At 50.4% G+C, this 20,066-nt stretch overlaps 1 protein-coding gene across 3 annotated transcripts in view; it reads right to left on the bottom strand.

Annotated features, from left to right (window-relative positions):
- Positions 1-20,066, bottom strand: part of TTLL11 (tubulin tyrosine ligase like 11) — a 228,776-nt gene that overhangs the window by 30,955 nt on the left and 177,755 nt on the right. For all 3 annotated transcript variants that reach the window (XM_045791020.2, XM_087869397.1, XM_045791021.2), the window contains 2 exons: positions 15,577-15,828; positions 7,339-7,445 (listed from right to left, as the gene is read on the bottom strand). In XM_045791020.2, the coding sequence (XP_045646976.2) occupies positions 7,339-7,445; positions 15,577-15,828 (359 nt within the window). The remainder of the gene's footprint in view (positions 1-7,338; positions 7,446-15,576; positions 15,829-20,066) is intronic.

Here is a 20,066-nt window from a genome sequence, read left to right as displayed (position 1 = left end):
GTAAGTGTCCCATGAATGAGCAGACTGGGAGAGTGCTTTGCAATCTGTAGAGCGCCCACAAACGTCAGGAACAACGGCAGTGCTTCAAACCAGCCAACCAATCCAAGGGCTCCGTTTGAACCAGGCATGTACTTCCTCACTAAATCCTCACAACAACCCAAGGTGGATGGCATCAGCTCCGTTTTAAAGGAATCTGAGGCGCCCCGAGCAGAAGTGCCCCCTCTAAAGGGCTGCCAGCTGGGGGGGAGGCGGTGCAGGGATTGGACCACAGCCCATGTGGGTTGGCGGCGCCCGCTTTCCCGACAACCTCCATCCCTCACGGCTGTTTCTGCAAGACCCGGAGTGGTGAGCCACAGGTACAAGCAGGGTGCGGGGCTGCATAAATATCATTCCGCTCTACCCTTTTTGTGTCTTTTGCGGGTGCGGGGGGCAGACCAGCTCAATGGACACCTGGAGGTGTCACCCTGGAGGTGACAATGGAGAGGATGATGAACAGGTGCCCGGGACCCGGGTGCTCCCGGCGGCCCTCGCGAAGGGGAGAAGTGATTCCAGAACACGCAGCCCACGAGGTGCCAGGCCCTCAAGTGTCTGTGCGTTTCTGTCGGCTCACTTGCTTCTATTAAGGATAACTCTGATGCTGACTATTTTGTAAGCGTGTAGGGCACACATCCAGAGAGGCCCATCTGACTTCGAGATAATTTCAAGGCTGAAGAATGTCGCTTCTGCCAGACACGTCGCAAGAGGCGCTGCATGAAACCTGCCTAGTTACCGGCGCCCCCCCCCCATATCTCAGAGGGAGAGGCCGTCCATGTATATGTATAAGCGAGGCTTCGCTAAACATTCCAAGCAAAAATACTTTTAAATATTTCAGTACATCGTTAACCAAATACATTCTAGTTGGGGCTCATTCCAGCTGATGAAAGTACAGGAGGCAGATGATTTGCATAAGTCGACTGAGGAAATTTGGTGAGAGACAGTCATAAGACTCAGACACCCACAGGCGCCACTGAGCGTCAGGGTCTGATCCTAGCTCCTCTGACACGTTTGCACAGCAGCTACTATGTGCTGGGCCAGCGCTCGGCTGCAGGAGGTTAGTCTAGCTTACGGGGCAGACGCCACTCTCACTCCGCAGCGTTTAATTGGCTGCGATCGATGTTGTTAAGGAGAGGGGCTGCACGCGCTGGAGCTGATGGGGAGGGGGCTCAGCTCGAGGGTCTCCCTGAGCAGATGGCCTGGGCAGTAGTGTGCGAGGGGAGGGGTTTCCAGCAGAGGCAAGGGGCCTCGTGGAGGACCTCCAAGGGGGCGGCTACCCTGGCTGGTGTGAGTGAATAGGGGGCTAGTGAGGGGAGGGGTGGCTGCTTAGGAGGGGTCCGGTCTGCAAGGCCCTCCCTCACGCAGATGCTCTACCCCAGTCCTGGAGTCTTAGACCAACGCCCAGCTGACGGTGGGCTCTGCCTGGAGATGTGATGCAGAGGGAGGGTGGGGGCCACCACAGCCGGCCCAGGCAGCGATCACCCCCCCACCCCGTGTGAGAGCAGGCATGTGAAGGAATGGCCAGAGCCAGTCTTCAGAGACCACAGCAGGTGTGGAGGGAGACCGGCTAAAGGACTCCAGCTCTCCCCAGGCTCACAGCACCCACCCTGTGCCCCCTCTTCCCAGCCGCACCACGCTGCAGTGTGGGGAAGGATGAAGGGGCGAGGAAATGGGAGGCGGGGGCAGGCAGGCACCAGGCTGTTTATAGTCACAGACCAGGCAGGCAGGCATTTCTGCCTGGTCCCAGCACGTACGGAGCGCGGGGCATGAGCAGGTGGGGGGAAGCACGCGATCGCAGCAGCGGCAGCCCCTTCCTGAGCCGTGCCTACCACAGCACCTGCTCTGAGCACTTCGTGTGCTCTGTCTCGCTTTGTCCAGGGCACTGTTTTTATGAGGCGGGCTCCATCATTATCTCCACTCTGCAGAGGATGACCAGCAGGCTCCGAGGGAGTTATGTAACCTGCAGAGGTGACACCGATAGCAAGTTCTGGAGCCCAGATTCAGATTCGAGGCCAGGTTTATTGGATTCCAGAGCCTGTGGCTTTGGTTATAGTGCCAGTCATACTAAGGCAGCCGCAGGAAGGGGGGGCACGTAGCTCAGGTATTCTTCAGGCAGCAGAAGAAATGCACGATGAATCAGACATTCAACGATGCCACTCCTGGATTTCCCTCTGCAAGCAAGGTGTGTGTGCGTGCGTGTGCTTGAATGGTTGGAGAAGGGGGGCGGGAGAGACTCTTCAATCCATGTTTTCTTGCTTTGCAATCATGTTTCCATTGATTACTGGGAGGGACTCCAGATGTCGGCTGTGTGTTAGACGGACAAGATGTCCAGGTGCTGGGCTCAAATGTTCCATTTGCCAGCAAAATGCTTGCTTCGCACAGATGACGCAGTAATACTACCTTTTATTGCCTAATCTTGATGCTGTCCTCGTCTCTAGCACAGAGAAGTGAAATTCCACTCTGGGAAGAGTTGAGCACGAAGTCTCAATGATAAGGAGGCGCTCGTGAGTGCAATTTACATGAAATGACTGCGTCTTCACGGACAAATTCGTTCCTTCATTTGATTCTGGGCAACGACAGGGCTACCAGACCTCAGTTTTGCTGAGAAGACCCTCAGTTAGATTTCTGTTCTGCTAGAAATTCTAGGATCGCAAATTGAAATCTTTATTTATTTGTTTTAATGCCGATTACACCGGCCGGGGAGTGTCAAATTGCATTTTACTAAATTCCATCAAGCTCCTAAGTAGTCGCTGACATTCTAACAGAGAGCAAGCAGCAAGACATCTGGGGACTGATGAGCACAGGACCCAGATCGGGGTTCTGTGGGTGGAAAGAGGCAGGGAATGGGCTGGTGTTGGGGGAGAGCCACGTGTTGGGTGTGGGTTATCGTCAAGTCTTAGCTTTTGTTTTGGATGGTGAGTCGTGGATGCTTATTACATTATTAAAAATTACTAATTTAAAAAGCTGACTAAATAAAAGCACGTTATGCATGGGCTGGGACGGAAGGTTCTCATGAACCCAGGATTATGATTAATCCAATTCTGTGAACTCGAGCTCCAGAAAAAAAAAAAAATCGAAAACGCAGCTACTTAAAAGGATGGTCTGAGATTTAGATTTCATGATGTACATTCTTTTTTTTTTAAATACTAGTTTTGATTGTTTTTCCTCACTAATCTTTCTAACCACCATTTTTCTTCTTCCATTTCAATAGTAGGGTCTCCCCATGCAGGTTACATAAAGGTTCATTAAGGTCTCAGACATCAGGAATCAGGTTAACCCCTTCGGTGGGTGCTGAAGTCTCACGAGGGCAGAAGGGAGGTCTGGGCTGGCTTCCAGAAAGGGGACCTTGCCGAGCAGTTGGACACAGCTGCTGCTGGGTGTGGGGTGATGCTCTTATCCAGATGTTAAGGAGAGGGAAGGGAGACCGTCGGTGAGACCACCTCTACTCTAAGCCATGGCTCTCACACTCGGAACACCCTATTTTGGGGATGCAGGGCATTTTTTTATTGCTATTTGTCTGCTGATCAGACATTCACTGGGCACTGAGCAAGACGGTGTTGCATGCTCTGGGCCCTGTGCTAGCCTTCAGGGGTACAGAACTCATACAGAGTGCCTTTCCTGGGTTGCACACCATGCTAAGTGTTTTGGAGATGTTCTTTTTCTTACCCTCACAGCACCCCTTCTTTGTTGTTTCCCTGACTGGGGCTCTGGCCATACCCTATGACAATGGCCAACTGTGTGTCCTTTTCATTTGTGTGGCTGGAGACATTGGGAATAATGAAAAGGCAACAGGCTCTGAATGCAGACTGCTTTTGGTTCAAATCCCAGGGTCCCCACTGACGTACTTGACACCCTTGTTTAAATTCATGTCTTGAAGCCTCTGGCTTCTCATCTGTCAAATGGGAGAAAAACTTATCTCACAGGGCTATGTGAGAAGTAAATGGGATAATTCACAAGCATTTTGTATTTCTGTCACATAGTAAATGTTCAGCTAATGGTCTCTATTACTTTTTTTCTCGAGAGTAGGATCTGTACATAATTTATATTCCCATCAGCCCAATACCTGTTAACATGTTCATTACCTGTTAGGTGAATGAGTGCCCTTTGAGAATGACAGCCCAGTTCTACCACTCTTCTGACTGCTTTCTTGTCAGCCCCACGGCAGCTCCGGGACAGGTAAAGCTGCCCGCTCTGACCTGGCTTCCACACCTCTGGCCAGGACTTAGCTGGAACTGGGGGCAGGAGAACCCTTCGCTCGGCCCGCCCCACGGAGGGAGGGAAGGAGGACTCTTTGGTCTTTCTGCTGACACTTGCCCAAAGGAAGAACACCAGTCAACCACAAATGTCGTCCTGTGCTATTCGGGAGTTTCCTGAATGCTCCTAAGGGTGTGGCTGACTTAAAAAGCTCCTTCTCCTTGAGAATCAGGGGTGTCAGACCAGCCTTCTCAGGAAGCAAGAACTGGGCCCCGGCTTTGCTAGCTGCCAGACAGCAGTGGCCCCTGAGACCACAGACACACACAGGGTTCTCATCACTGGCCGTAATGCCCAGCCCCCACTATCTGTACCCCCTGCCCCCGAGTCTATGATTTCCTTTCAGGAGTCATGGAAACAGGAGTTAAAGCTCTGAGGATGACGTCAGGGGAGACAGGAGCTCGCGCCGGCAACTAACCTCCCTCCCGCTCCAGTTCCATCTTCCCAGAGGCCCTGCGCTCTGTAAGTTGGCCTTTCCCTGCCTCACGAGCCCTGCCCCTCCCCAGTCACTCAAATGAACACCACTGCTTGGGGGTCCTTGGATGGGGGACAGTGTCCTGGGCCAGGAGGCAGGAGGCTTGACTTCAAATGTGGGCTCTGCTACTCACTGGCTGTGGGATTTTAGACAAGTCAGTTGCTCTTACAACCTCAGGATGCTCTTCTGTAAAATGGGATACAGCTACCCACCTTGAAGGTCTGGCTTGAGATTTACACAAGGGAGGGAAGGTCAAAATCACAGTCACTGCTAACGACCATTACCAAGGCGTGGCAACAGGCCTGGGAGATCCCAGGCCGGGATTCGCTTGTCAGTAGGTGCTAAATATAAGCATTATTCTCATCTCTTTAGCTTGGTCAGCAGAACGGAGAGATCCTGGCAGACCCCAGAAAACCTCAGCCGAGCCTGTGCCGTGGACAGCCCCTGTGGATTCCGCTCACAGAGAGCAATTTAAGAGGCAAACAAAACATGAAAAGCTATTCAGAATTAACAATGGGCCAGATGGTAATGCTAGTTTGAAGCAATAAAACATGATAAATAGCTTCCTGCTGCTACTCCTGATCAATTTCAATATTTAATAATTCCGCAGCCACCCCCACCCCCTCCTCTGGCCCCCCCACGGGATCCTGCCATGACTCCCTGCGTTCGGCTCACAGAGCAAACACTTCTCCACTTTCTGAAGGCGTCAGCAGAAAGCGGGCTGCTCAGCTGTCACGTGAGCGCTTTCCGTCCTCGAGAAGAGAATTAATCTGCCCGAGTCTGAAGCCGCTCGTGTCAAGCCTCTCCTGGTTGCCAGGGAAGGCTGGGAGGGCGCTCCACCCACAGAGCCGCGCCGAGCTCACCTTGTTGATTCAGTGCCAGGGCGCGCTGGTATTCCCTGAGTTTTGCTTTCGAATTCAAGAACGGAGAGCGGTAGGGAGCCGGGCGGCCGTCCGACTCCAGGACCAACTAGGAGGATCAAGCCGCCCATGAGGGAAACCGCGGCAGCGCGGTGGGGCAGCCGCGCCCACTGTCTCTGAGGCCGAGCCTCAGCCTCCTTTCTGGAATGGAGGTGATTCTACCTCCTTCCAGAATTCCAGCTGGGGCTGCGCACGCGAAGCGCCCGGCAGCCTTACACGTACGGCTCGCGCGACCACCGGCAGCCGGTGGCGTCGTTGTGAAAAGGTGACGATCTCTGCGGTCGAGAGCTGTAGCCCAGGGGTGCCAGGCAGGATGTGGCAGGGAGCACCCCGCGCTCGCACAGACCCACCCCCAGGATTCTCCCCAAGTGCGCCCACTGATAAGATGAGCCGCTTCGTCGTGCCAGCAAGGGCTCCAGTTTCCCATCCGCGGACACCGAGACCCCAGGGCGCCCCTGGTGAGCAGGTGCGGTTGGCCCCGTTTACGCAAGAGAAAGTGAATACAGGAGGCAGAATGGCTTTTCAAGCTCAGAGGGATAGAAAATGGCATAGTCGATTGTAATCTGGATCTCCCAACCTGATTTCTTGTCCTCCCCACCGAATCACAGGAGAAAGCTGTTCCCTGAGGCGCCCCCTCCGCCCAGTGTCCCTTCCGCAGGGAGGCAGCCCAGGGGAGGGAAGCCTGGGTGCCCCGTTACCCGAGCTACAGTTTACCGTCTGTGAAATTCAAATGCTGGTACCCAGTGCACTGGTTCCCAGGGACATTTAATGAAGGATTACGCATGGAAGCACGGTGGAATTTTATGACGAGCTATGCAAATGTCAGGTATGGTGATTATGCCTTTTTGGAAAAACACACTGTGTGAGGAAGATCAGAAACACATTCACCCCAAAGTGGATCCTTCTAACCAAATCCTTCACCACCACCTCCCCCCCCCGCCCCGGAATCTAGAGAATCAACAGCAAACTCTTGTGTGCGGCGTTCAAGGCCTCAATAGCTCTTGCAACCCTATCTCTGACCCTTCTTTCCCTTCCTGCTCCAGCCCCTCCAAGCTTCTTCGGGTTATCGGAGCCTCCCACGTGTGCCCGAGTCTCGGTCAGACGCACCTGCCAGAGGGGTCCCTACTGCTCTGTTCACTGGCTTATCCCACTTACCCTTCTCCAAGAAGTCTTCCTTGGGCCTCCCATGACAAGAGCTCCTCCACCGGGCTCCCGATAACCCCTTGGCAACTCCCGCCAACCCCAGAACATGGCACAGCATGCCAGCGCTGGGCTCTCCTCTGCCTCCCTGCTCTACAGCGAGTGAGAGCCAAGTGCTACTCGCTCCCATCTATGCAGGCCCTGGCCCAGCACACGCTGGTACATGTGCGCTGAGAGATGAACACGTGAACGATTGAGTGAGTATACTCAAAGCCTTAAGCACAAACAAGAGGTTCTGATGGTGGAATTCGAATTTGGGTGGGCGCAGCCTTGGTCGCAGAATTCAAGATAGTGCCCCTGGAGTCGAATGCAGCTCAATCCCTCCAGCAATGCCTAGAGCTGGCAGGATAACCTCCTCTTTCCCCAACCTTGACCCTGAACAAGAAGGAACCAAAGGGGTACCACCCACCCCTCTGGACTCCCACTACACATGGTGGAGGCCAGTCATCAGGTACTTACCCGAGTCCCGCTGGTCCAGGGTCATGGAATTCCACCTCCTTGTGATATCAATATAGAGGATGTCCACGGCCGCCATGGACAGGCCGCCGCTGCTGAGTTTACAGTTCCTGCCAAAGACGGAAGAGGACATGTCACTGCTAGATGGAGGGAGGGAGTCCTCTTCCGGTTTGCCTCCATGCCTTTGCCCACACTGGGTCCCCTGCCTGGAAGGCCCTCCCTTCCCACAGCTGGAACTAGTGAAGGGCACAGGGCAGGGGTCATGGGAGAGAAGGCTGAAGATGTAAAGTTTAGATCATGTGGGTTTCTGTCATATGGTCAACGTGAAAGGGCTAGAAAGAGCAAGGACTTGGGGATGGCCCATCTTGAATTGAAGCTGATGGCCCTGGTGAATCATCTCCCCTTCCCTGCCGCGGCTCCTCCCTTACGGAACAGTCGCTGTGTTTGGCCTGTTCTAACACCTGCCAGTGGAGGTCCCTGCCCACTCCGAGGGGAAAATGGGAATTCCACATTTCAAAACTACACACTATGCCACATCCATTAGTCTCTAGGAGGAAAAAGAAAAGCTGGACCTGGGTGTTCTGCTCTTGCCCATGTCCGTCGGCTGCCAATGGCACACTGAGGGGACCCAATGAAAACAGCCATGTGTCGGGTTCAGACGGAAGACATCGCTGCTGTCCAGAAGAATGCTCACCAGATGAGTCCCTGGCCCAAGCCTACAGACAGGGCCTTGGGGTTCCTGCACTTCTCCCATCTACATCTGCCCCACACACACACCGGGAGATTTCGCAGGGGCCCCTCCACGCTCATTCCTGACTTTGGGGAGTCATCTGGAAATGGCAGGAGTGGGGATGGGCTGGCCTCAGAGTCTCAGAGGTTCCCCTAGTTTATTTCCTCCAGTGCAGGGAGGCCAAGACAACCAGGTTTTCAGTCCCACATCAGCTCCCAGTTCGAGCTACAGAGAGGCGTGTTTACAATCTTCCTCCGCCCTTCTTGGTTTTGTTTCGTTTTGTTTGTTTTTTTTGTTGTGTGTGTTTTTTTTTTTTTTTTTTTTTTTTGGTCTGGAGATGCGGGGAGGCAGTCTGGCACACTGAAAAGAACGTGATTTGGGCATCAGACAGACCAGGATTGAAATGCTGGCTCTGCGGCTTTCTCTAGCTGTGTGACTATGAGCATTTAACTTAAACCTTCAGTGCCTTTATTTGCTGATACCTAAAAAGAAGAGAGGGATATCCGCCCACATGGCGGGGGTGAGGATGCGCTGAGGCAGCCCGTGCCAAGGACCCAGCATGGTGCCTGGCTCCCGGATGGCCCACAGTTGTTGGTTCTCCTCCTGATCTCTCCCCCCTTTCCCATTTCCTCTTCCAGAGCTAGAATGTGCATCTTCAGAGGCTGCTTGGGGCTGACCTTTCAGCAAGTGGCCCTGTCCATTCTGGAGAAGTGGCGCTCGCCGGTCAAACTGTCTGGGTACAAGAGCCCGGGCTCTCTGTCCAGACTAAAGGTAGCCCTTGGCTTGTCCAGATGCACTCCCTTTCTGAGCAGGGTCATGCTGGGAAGCGAGTCCCAACACAGGCTGGAGCTGCCCTGGGAATCCTGAAGCTAGACCCTGGGCCCGCTGTCTGTGTGGCTGAACTGCATTCAATGCTGCTTTCCGCTCTCCAAACGTGTCCTCGTCCACTGCCCCAGCTAACGATAAAGTGGTTCTTTGATTTCCCCTTTGTCATCAGTCCTTGTGTGAATAGCTCCCTTAGGAACTCGACAGGAGAGGGGTGGACTGGCGAGCAGGATTCGGGCACCCCGAAGCTCCTCTCCAAACCCATGCACACCCCTGACGGTGGTGGCTGCGAGTGTGCCCGGCTCGGTGCCCAGACGAGACTGGTGTTCCTCATATGCCAGCACACCTGCTCGCTCCCTCCCTCCCTCTTCCTTCCTTTCTTCCCCACCAGTATTTCTCAGGCCATCAATTCACATCCTGCTCCCTCCTGAGCTCCTGCTCCGTATTTCAATCACAAGTCACCGGCAGCGGTGGACTTCAAACACATCAGCACACAGTTAGTGAGCCCCGGTAACAACATGTCAATGGACGTAGAGCTTTTCACGTGGGCTGTCATCAAGATGGCTCTCTCTATTGGGTTCCGCTGGAGACGATTCCCCAGCTTCTCCCAAGGTGTTCCGACAACCTGCACTGCTCCTTTTCAAAGCTTCATTAGGAAGGGCCAGAGCGTTCCCCTAATTATCATATCAGTGTCCTCTGGACTACCTGCTCCCCCACAGGACAGGAGCTCTGCCCGGCTTGCTCTGTGGGTTAATGGAGTATAAAAAGGGAAACCAAACTGACCACTGGTATATAGTTATTTTTTCCTGACAGGTAGAAAATAGAAGTGTCAAACGTTTCAAAGGAGCCGTAATTTACCAAAGAGAATTCTCCGTTGATCCCTTTGCCAGGGTAACTCGTCCTCCCTAGAAATGCCTGCACACACAGTTGGTTGCTACCCCTGGTGCCCAGACAGGGCAAGGCGGGGGGGGGGGGGTGTCTGTGCTAGCTGCAGGAGACCGGAAACGCTTTAAAAGAATTTTGATTCTGTAGGTATTTCTTGGACACCCATCTGTAGGCCAGGTCCTTTCCGGTCCATTGGTTCTCTGGATGTTTATGACCACCCTGTGATGAAAGTATTCTTAGTCCCATTTCAATGACAGGTAAGCTGAGACTCAAGAGAAGGGACATGACTTGCCCAAGATCACACAGCTGGGATTCACATCCAGTCTTACCCTGGAGGAGAGGGTAGTGGGCTAAGGAGCTTTGGGGAGAAGTCGAGAGATGACCCAGCCCAGGGCCGCAGGAAGAACCCAGGACTCAAGGCATAGTCTCAGGTGGGGCCCAGTAAGGCCAGAGCCTCTAGAGGGGTCTTGTTGGGAAGCTTTGGGATATAAGGCTGGGGGAAGACGACCAGGGTCCTTGGGGACAGAGTCTCCTAAGTTTCTCCCTATGCTCACCAAACATTCTCAATGGACCCAAACAGGGAGTGCCTCCTTGTTTGGGGGGTCAAGACTTTAGAATGAATTGGGGTGCCTGGGTGGTTCAGTTGGTTAAGCGTCTGCCTTCGGCTCAGGTCATGATCCCGCGGTCCTGGGATCGAGGCCTGCATGGGGCTCCCTGCTCCTCGGGGAGCCTGCTTCTCCCTCTGCCTCTGCCTCTCTCACTCTCTCTCTCTGTCTCTTATGAATAAATAAATAAAATCTTTTAAAAAAAGACTTTAGAATGAATTTTGCATCTATCCATCCACTCAATACAGAAGGTATTCTGTGCCCACTGTGTGTCGGTGGTATTCTGAGCCTACTGAGTGATGCAGGGCTGAATCCATTTTGGATGCCACTCTCAGAGGGTGGAAAGGATCTCAGAGTCTGGGGTAAAAACGTGAAGTCTTGGTAGCTCTTAATCATTTGAACCATTTCCCCTTATGCCTTGGGACGAAATTCCTCAAATGACTAAGGAGTGGAGGGATAAATTCCTCAGTGGAAGAGAAGTCCAAGATAGATGGTAACATGAAAAGCCAGGACAATACTTCAGAAAGGATAGGCTGGAAAGGTGTATGGGAAAAAAAGAGCTCTGAGTCAAATGCGCATGAGTTTGAATCTTGACTTTGCTATGTAACCTTGAACAAGCCACTGAGGCTCTTTCCTTATTTGAACAATGAAGATAAGGCTACTCACCATTCAAAGCTATTTTAAGGACTAACTCAGTGCCTGGCACATACGAGGAAGTAACAAGTGACGGCTCCCAGCCTTCCTCCGTGATGTAGAATCATCTTGAAGAAATGTTTTTTATTCTTTGTTTTTTCCCCAGAATCAAAGGAAGTTGAGCACATAGGATGGGAGATAATCACAAATCATTCAAGTTCATTAGGAGCCCAAGTATAGAAAGATCTGAAATTATCATCCCCATTTCCTCTCAATAACTACTGACATCTCATGGGAAATTTAGAAACCAACTTTTTCCACTCTATAAAATCCTATTTATAGAATTTCTTTTATGTTCATCCTTCTCTGTGAAAGAAAAGAAGCTTATTTCTCCTAGATCGTTTTCTATAAGGTGAAAGCTAACAAATGATCAATATTTGTTAATAATAATAAAAGAAAACTCCAACACTAAATAGGAGGGGGAAACGACAACTCTGGTTTATAACATATATATTTTTAAAGGCTACTGATATCCCAGCATAGGATCTCACAGTATTGCTGGAAAGAGAGCATCACAGAACAGGGGGATTTTCAAAGTCACAGAGGAGTTAATGACAGAGGGGGAGAGGAGGCCCTTTACACTTCTCTTCCAGAACATTCTAACACACCATGTTGCCTCTCAGAGCATAAAACCCCCCACAGCTACCCATTATGAAACATATTAATATCTCCCTATGAGAAAAGGGAGTGGAAGGGGGAAAAAAGGGAAAAAAGAGAAAAACCATTCTCTAATTTAAAAGGAGAGCAGGATCAGAAAGCACAAAGGGCCCGAGCAGGGCTCTCCAAGCAGACTGGCCTCGCATGAAGCAGGAAGCAAACACTCCAGGTGCAGAGGGGCTGCCTCCGTTCCCTCGAAATGGACCCAGTTTTGGCAAACGGTTTAATCTGCAGGCTGTAGAAATGGAAAATGCAGCACGTGCAAACCGATGTCTGATTCTGATGGAGGAGACATTTGCAGAATGTGTTCTTAGTGAATTACATAGAATGCCCCCCAGATTAGTAATCCGATGGAAGGAAACTAGCAACACTGCATTTCCCTCAAAGAAAGCTGTCAAATTGAAGAATCAGATAATTTCTATTTCTCAGAGAAAGAGAAGTCTCCACGCCCCAGGAATTATTATGACATAAAAAGAGAGAGAGGGAGAGAGAGAAAAGAGGCGCTTAATTCATGGTAATATGTGCTACTATTATGTGCCTCCTGAGGAAACGACACGAAAAGCTGGTTCCATGAGTTAAGTCTAGACAAGGGAACGACAGTTCATTATTTCTCATTTCTTGGTAGAAAAGAAAAATAGAATGTGGCCAGACTGGCATTAGCATAATTCACTCCTAAAACTGCTGATCTATGCAGCACATTATGAGAGATGGTCACCGAAAATAAATTCGGTCGGATGTTTATTTTGTTCCCTCCAGTTCTCTTTAAGGAACGTGGAGAGAAAGAGTGGGTCGTCCAGGTGAAAGCCAAGTTCAGCTGTTTGCGTGGGAGATCTGGGAGGAGTATATATCTAGCCAGCAAATACGTCTCTTGCGCCGTGCTCCAGAGAAGGGCACTTGGCTCGATTTAACATATGGCATAAATATTATTAATTCATAATGAAGCAGAATTTAAACCGAAGTGGAAAGGAGAGAGAGAACGGTTGTTAGCAAGAGAAAATGCTTGCTGTTAAATTTAGCTGGCAAGACTGAACATACTTAGATAAATCTAAGTGCAGAGAATATCATCTTTTACCATTAAGTCGCTGTTGGGATCTCTCGGTATATTTCAAGAGGAAAAATCTACGAACGGTTGTGCAACATTTTCTCCACTTCGTCCCACATCCTTAATTACGCAGGACGTTGGCTGGGCGGGTGTGGAGGGAGGGGAGAGGGGCTCCCACCTGAAGACATTATTCTCCTTGCTCACGGTCGCCATGGTCACCACCGCTCCCACGGACAGTGCTGGCGGCAGATTGGGAATGATGGCTACAGGACCTAAGGGTCTCGAACCTCACAAAAATTGGTTTTACATCTATAATTATAGAGAAAAAAAGGATGGAAACAATCATAAAGCCTATCACATACAGACAGATTTGTAGCGATGTTTCGGACATCATCCAGTTCCAGTCTGAGGGCGTTTTAGGAATCCCCTTTGCTAGAACCTTTGTTAGATCGAGTATGAACATAGCAGTCCTCTTGTATGTCCCCTTGCCTCTCACGCCAGCGCTCACACATTGGTGGTCTCTATGGGCAGTCACACTTTGAATGAACCCACACGGTGTTTAAAAATTATTTTCTGAGGGGCGCCTGGGTAGCGCAGTCGTTAAAGCGTCTGCCTTCGGCTCAGGGCGTGATCCTGGCGTTCTGGGATCGAGTCCCACATCAGGCTCCTCCGCTATGAGCCTGCTTCTTCCTCTCCCACTCCCCCTGCTGTGTTCCCTCTCTCGCTGGCTGTCTCTCTGTCACATAAATAAATAAAATCTTTAAAAAAAAAAATTATTTTCTGAATCGCCAACATCGATAGACATGTATTGAGATTTTACATAAAAATCAGCCTTTCTACCTTCTCTTGAAAAATCAAAAGCTCTGGTGATACTCGCCCAGCACAACCTTTCCTTTAGCCAGGGCATGTGTTCCTCAGGCCGCCCAAGACCGGCCTTCTCCATCCTTCCAGATTCCACCTGCTGGCTCTGCTTCTGGCCTACTTCGCCCGGAGGCAACTGAGATTGTGATTCTTACGGTACATTGTTTTTTTTCCCCAAATCTTCTTCCCCTCCTCCCCCCGCCCCGTCTCTTATGTTTCAGCAGAATTTTATTAGGAGTTAGAAGGAAGCATCTGACATCTCCCATCTTCCTTCGTCCTGCCTGGAACTCGACCATGATGGCTGGCTTTTGAGCAGCTATCTTGTGACTGGAAGAGTACCCTGAAGCTTGAAAAGTCCATGCTTAGGATGGACGAACAGGAAGACAGAAAGAAAGTAGGGTGTGATCACATCGTGGAGTCATTAACCAGCCCTAGAATCCCCACTGCCAAACTTCCTATAGATGAGGGAAAATTAATCTCACGATTTTAAATCAGATGAGAATCTATCACTGTGAGTCAAATGCAATCCCCAAACAAGTCAGAAGATATCGGGTAGTATTCTCAGGGAAGTAACAACATGTGTCTGTCTGTTGACTTTCTTGAGAATTCCCACTGCTTAATGGAAATAATAGTCACAAAACCCCCGCTTGACAAACAGCTCCTGTCAGCTACGCTCTGGGCCAGGCGCTTCAGGAACTAGCACATTCCAAGCTCATAATAACCTGATAGGAGAGATTAGTCCCACGGTACAGACGAGGGACCCGAAGACCTGGAGAAGGCGAGGGGTTTGCCCAAAGCCACACAGCTGTTAAATGACGCACGCGGCTCTGAAGCCGGACCCAAAGCCTGTGCTCTGTCCATTGGGCTTTCCTTTTCGCCCCGAAGCGAACGCAGAGCCCTTCTCCAAATCACCGCGCAAGTCCTAACTCGGGTTTCCCGAAATGACGAGGATTCCTGCCGATTCTTCTGTGTTCCATCCCATCAGGAACATCAGAGAGCCAGAGTTAGAAGTCATACAATTCATTTGGAGAAAAGCATATGACAAAAATGTTTCCGATTCAAGGCTTCTGATTATTTGCTTTAGTGAATAAAACGATGAAGGATGTGACTTGGAGGTGCAGGGTAGAAATATTACAACCAATGATGAGACAAACAACAGCGGCATCGAATGCCAGCAGATAGGTGGCATTTGGGGTGGGTGACACTCTGTCCTGGCGTACTGGTGGCTTCCTCCCCATTTTACGGGATCACTGAGACTCAGAGGTGGTCCCTGACTTGCCCACGGGCTACACAGCTAGTAAGTACTGCCTCAGATACTCACTCCTGTGTCGCCCAAAGTGCCCCGGCAAGCAGAGGCAAGTGGACGAACGATCTAGATGTACGGGGTATTTTGTAGGCTGCGGCAGAAACACGCGCGCTTTATCTCACGGTGTATGTTTAAAATTCATGCAAACTTTGTATTGTACTCGATGATATGACCATGTTATTTTTATATTAGGACAAATACATTAAATTATTTATCAACTGAATTATTTAACTTTTCTCTCCTGAAATGGACGTTTGGGACAGATGTGCCTGGTTTCTTTACTGTGGCTTCATAAATGTTCAGCATGCAGCCACGTACCGCTGGGAGAACATCAGCCCAGCTTAAGAGACACGAGGTCTGTCTGAGTCCAAGGGACAACTGTCTATGTGGTTCAAGGGCTCAGTTCAAGGTAGCACAGCACTGTGCTTAATGCTGTCCCATCTGTCACATTCATTAAGTCACTCAGCAAACAGGAATGGACTGTGCCAGCCGCCAGAGCAACCCGACCCCATCAGGGCACTGACCTAGCAGCACAGACAGGCCCTCCCAGGAGCGGCCGGGGAGATGGGACCAGCCAGATGGGGGGCTGCCCTGCACCCTGCCCGAATCCCAAGCCAGAGGGGCTGGTCTCACTGACCTGATAAAAGTCCGAAAGCCTGTTGGTCCCAGCTTCATTGTCCCCTTGATTCCCAGGAACCGGATAAACAAATTGGCCATCCTGTCCCCCAGGCGCAGGTAGTTGAACTGCTTGGCGTACTTGGGGAACACCTGCTTGAGGCAGATGGAGGGCAGGTGCGCTTCGGGGTTGGCATTGGCGTCGGAGGCACTGGCCGGCTCGCTGTCAGAAGGATCTTCCTTCGCGGCTAGTGGCTGCTTGAGCTGCTGAGACCTGAAGCACACAAGTGATTAGGGACACGCCCACCATAAGGAGCGGGCTTTACAGAAGGCAGAGCACCTTCCCTCACCTGTTCTCGTTCCTCTATATTCACCGCAGCCTCAGGAGGTGTGAGCACTGTCCCTGTGTCTGGTGTGCAGACCAGAAACCTGACCTCAGAGAAGCGAGCTCCCCTAGCTCACACAGCTAGTGGGTGGCAAGGCCGGGACTCGAACCCAGGACAGAGCCAGGACGGGAAGCTTACACTTCCTCTGTTCTCCCACCCTGGATTCCCAAAACGGACATCTTCCTTTACCGCACTCATGAATCAAGAGAATACTCTATTACGGAGCAGCCTAGGTTTGATTTCAAACTCCTACTTGTGGGTAGTAATTGAATAATTAAGAAATATAAAAATCTCATTGAGGGCTGGCAAGAAGCCAGAAGCACAGTTCAATGAACAATTTGCAAGATACATCAGTTATCCAATTCTAGGAATAGGCACAATTGTGTTTTCGGGCTTAAATATTTTCTTATTTGGAACTCATACAAAAAATATGATTATAGTGTTGTGATTCCTGAGTCTGGATAATTTATTCTGAAATTATTCTGATATTCAGGAAAATTCCACAGTTAATAACTCTCACATATCCACCTCTGGCCTAGAATATTCTCACCTCCAGGCCCACCTATCCAGCTACCAACTGTTGCATCTTCAGGATGGCCCCCAGCCACCCCAGACCGAAATGTCCATTTCCCTCACCCCAAATCTACATTCCCCATCTCTTTGGATGTCATCCCCATCTGCCAGCTACCCAAGCAGGAAATGCTAGGATAAATGCCAGTCCTCCTCTCCCTCTGCTTCTGCCACCCGTCCTAACTCCTCAGTATTTCTTGAAACCAGCTCTGCTCTCCCCCGCTGGGCCATGTCGAGTCTCCCCTAGACTGTATCAACAGCCTCCAGCCTTTCCCATCCATAGACCCATAAACACTGGCATCGAGGCACTCTTCTTTTTTTATTTTTTCTTCTTTTTAAAATCTTATTATTATTTTTTTTTTTTTAGAGAGAGAGAGCGTGCGCAAGCAGGGGTGGGGGTAGGGGCGGAGGGAGAGGGAGAGAGAGAATCCCAAGCAGGCTTCACGCTTAGCACTCAGCACGGAGCCCAACACAGGGCTCGATCCCACGGCCCCAAGATCACGACCGGAGCAGAAATCAAGAATCAGATCCCCAATCAACTGAGCCACCCAGGTGCCCCTCGAGGCACTTTTCTAAAGCAAACTTGGCTGGGTTGCCCCTTTCTACAACTCTCCACTGATTCCCAAATGCCTGCAATGAGTTCATACTCTTCACCCTGGCACTCAACGCCCGTCTTTATTTCTTCTCCATCCTCTTCATTTCCTACCACTGCACTAGACACACTATCCCCTTAAAGGCCTTGGGCACTCCCTGCCACCCCCGCTCCACTGCCCATTGGTCTGATCCGGACACCCAGCTCTCTTCCACAGCTGGTGCCTCTCTTCCCTTGCAGCTCATCTCACTTTCCCCTCTGCTGTGCTGCCCACAGCTGGTCTGGGAACCGGTGTAACCTTTTCCGCTCGTGCGTCCATTCTTGAGACAGAACCCTGAGCACGTTGTACTTGGTCAATAAATATTGCCCAACTGGCTAACTCCAGGGAAATTAGAACCATGTCACCTGGGATCGAGCTCAATACCAAGGCCATTTTCTACTCTTTATTAAATGGCCTCATCCCCTAGGCTCCCACTTCTAAGCATGCCATCACGTCACCAAGTCGGGCCATCTTGGTATCTTCGTACCTGCTTTCCTTGGCCTTTGAGGCCTTCCCCTGGCCCTGGCTGCCTGACACGTCTCTGTTCCACTTCCAGAGCCAGCTCTGACGCCTCCTTGATCATGCTGATGACTCTCTTCCAGGCCCCACTCCTGTTTCTCAGCCTTGCTCCCTGGTTCCTCTGCTCAAGCAGCACTGCATTTGTCTAGACGCCAATCCCTCTCTCACATCTCATTCAACTCGAACTCATTCAACTCTCTATCTCTTTCAACTCTATTTCAACCTGGATCGCTTTAGGTGCTTGGGAAATGTTTCATTGAATTTGTTGAATCGGTAGTTCGCTTTTAATGGCAAAGTGTGCCTCAAATAAAACACCAAGGTTATGCTATTTTGTCACCATAAGGTCTTTTAAATGAAGAAGAGCCTTGATAGACAAACAGCAAGCTTGACAGCCTTGCCCTAATAGTCTTCTCTTCATTCTGGGTTAAGGAGTCAGACTCTAAGAAAGAGAACCCCCTTGTGTGAGTCAAGTCCCGTGAGTTTTGTTCACGGCTCCTCCTAGGTGGGTCTTGGCACAGGTCTCAAAGCAAGGACAGGCAGAGGAGAGGACCAGAGCAGCACAAAGGAAACCCTCCCCTCTTCTTAAAGATTTATTTATTTATTTGACAGAGAGAGAGTCAGCGGAGGGGCAGAGGAAGAGGGGGAGGGAGAGAGACTCCCAAGCAGACTCCCCACTGAGTGCAGAACCCGACTACGTGGGGCTCAGTCTCAGGACCCTGAGATCATGACCTGAGCAGAAATCAAGAGTCAGACACTCAACCGACTGAGCCATCCAGGCGCCCCAGGAAAACCTCTTTTATTTTTTTATTTTAATTTTTTTAAGATTTTATTTATTTGACAGAGAGAGACACAGTGAGAGAGGGAACACAAGCAGGGGGAGTGGGAGAGGGAGAAGCAGGCTTCCCGCTGAGCAGGGAACTCAACACGGGGCTCGATCTCAGGACCCTGGGATCATGACCTGAGCTGAAGGCAGACACTTAAGGACTGAGCCACCCAGGCGCCCCCAGGAAAACCCCTTTTAAAGTTCAGCCAGGCATGTGGATGGTTCTGGGGAAACAAGCCCCACCCACCAAGGAGAGGCCTGATTCCTGGGGAGAAATACCTTTCCCGGGTGGGGTGGGGTGCCATCTCCCTCCAGCTAAGCTGGTTTGATCATCATCTCCTTGAATTCAAGAACAGTAAATAAAAGTCAGGTGGTTACGTTTCAGATGAAATGAAATGTTTCTGCATGAAGGTTATAGGAAGACAGTTAAGGAAAGAGTAGCAGTTTTACTGGAGATTAGCTCTTAAATTACTGGGTAAGTGGCAATCACTGACTTTATAAGCACTCATTAAGTTTTTGTTCGAGGGAAGATTTGGAAATGTACAGTTTGAATGTGCTCAGTGCCAATGAAGAGAGCTCAGAACTCTTCCCAATCAGCTGTCCCATATTCATTGCCTCATCCGCTCCTCGCACAGCCCTGTGGAGTGACTGTTATTTCTGTGCCCCTGTTCCAGAGGAAGAAATCGAGACGCAGCAAGGTTTGCCATGGCTGAACCAGAATTATAAGTCCGTCCTTCCAACCAGTCCTTCCAGCTCGTCCATTGCCACTCCATTGCTCAAAAACACAGCATGATTCACATGGGGTGGGGGGGGTTCACAGAATCCAAAGTACTGTTATTTCCATTGTGTTTTAAATGGTGTTTTTAGATTATAATGGTCCTCCAGGCTCTTTGTAGACATTTTGAGAAATGTATAAAAGAATCTGAACCATTTGTAAACCACAGCTCAGGGATTAACACCCTGTTTTGGTTTCTTATCTATATTTGTAAAGTTAGGATCACATTACACGTAGTGTAAATCCTTTTTATGTGTCATGTGACCATCACAAGTGTCTTCCCATGGCATTAAATACATTTTCATGAGTGTAATGTCTCATGGATGTGTGATATTCAGTATTAAGCCTGAACCGTAATGTAATCAGCTACCCCCTCAGTTGAGGGTCTCGGTGGCCTGTCTTGGACATTAAATGAGATGTGGTGGTCGGTCACGAGGTGATGTGCTCCCTCCCAGAAACAGAACATGCCACCCTGGCAAGAGCCTTGGAGGTCATTCCGTCCAATGATGCCATCTATTTCTTCGTATGTGGTCTAATGTACACAACATAAAACTCACCATTTTAACCACTCTAAAGTGCCCGATTCAGTGGCATTTAGTACATTCACAGTGTTGTGTACCCATCACTTCCATCTAGTTCGGGAACATTTCCATGACAATGTCATTTCAGAGGAGAAACTTTAATCCCAGGCAGGTAAGGCCACTAGCACCAGTGGGTCATTTAATTAGCAGATGGTCCAGGGTGGTGGTGGCCTCCACTTGGGTTGCCCTGATGATGGGGACCCCACCACCTCCAGGGGACCTCTCG

The sequence above is a fragment of the Ursus americanus genome, chromosome 18, assembly GCF_024610735.1.
Source record: "Ursus americanus isolate L20-20 chromosome 18, mUrsAme1.1.p, whole genome shotgun sequence".
NCBI lineage: Eukaryota > Metazoa > Chordata > Mammalia > Carnivora > Ursidae > Ursus > Ursus americanus.
This window is presented reverse-complemented; position numbering and strand designations above follow the sequence as displayed.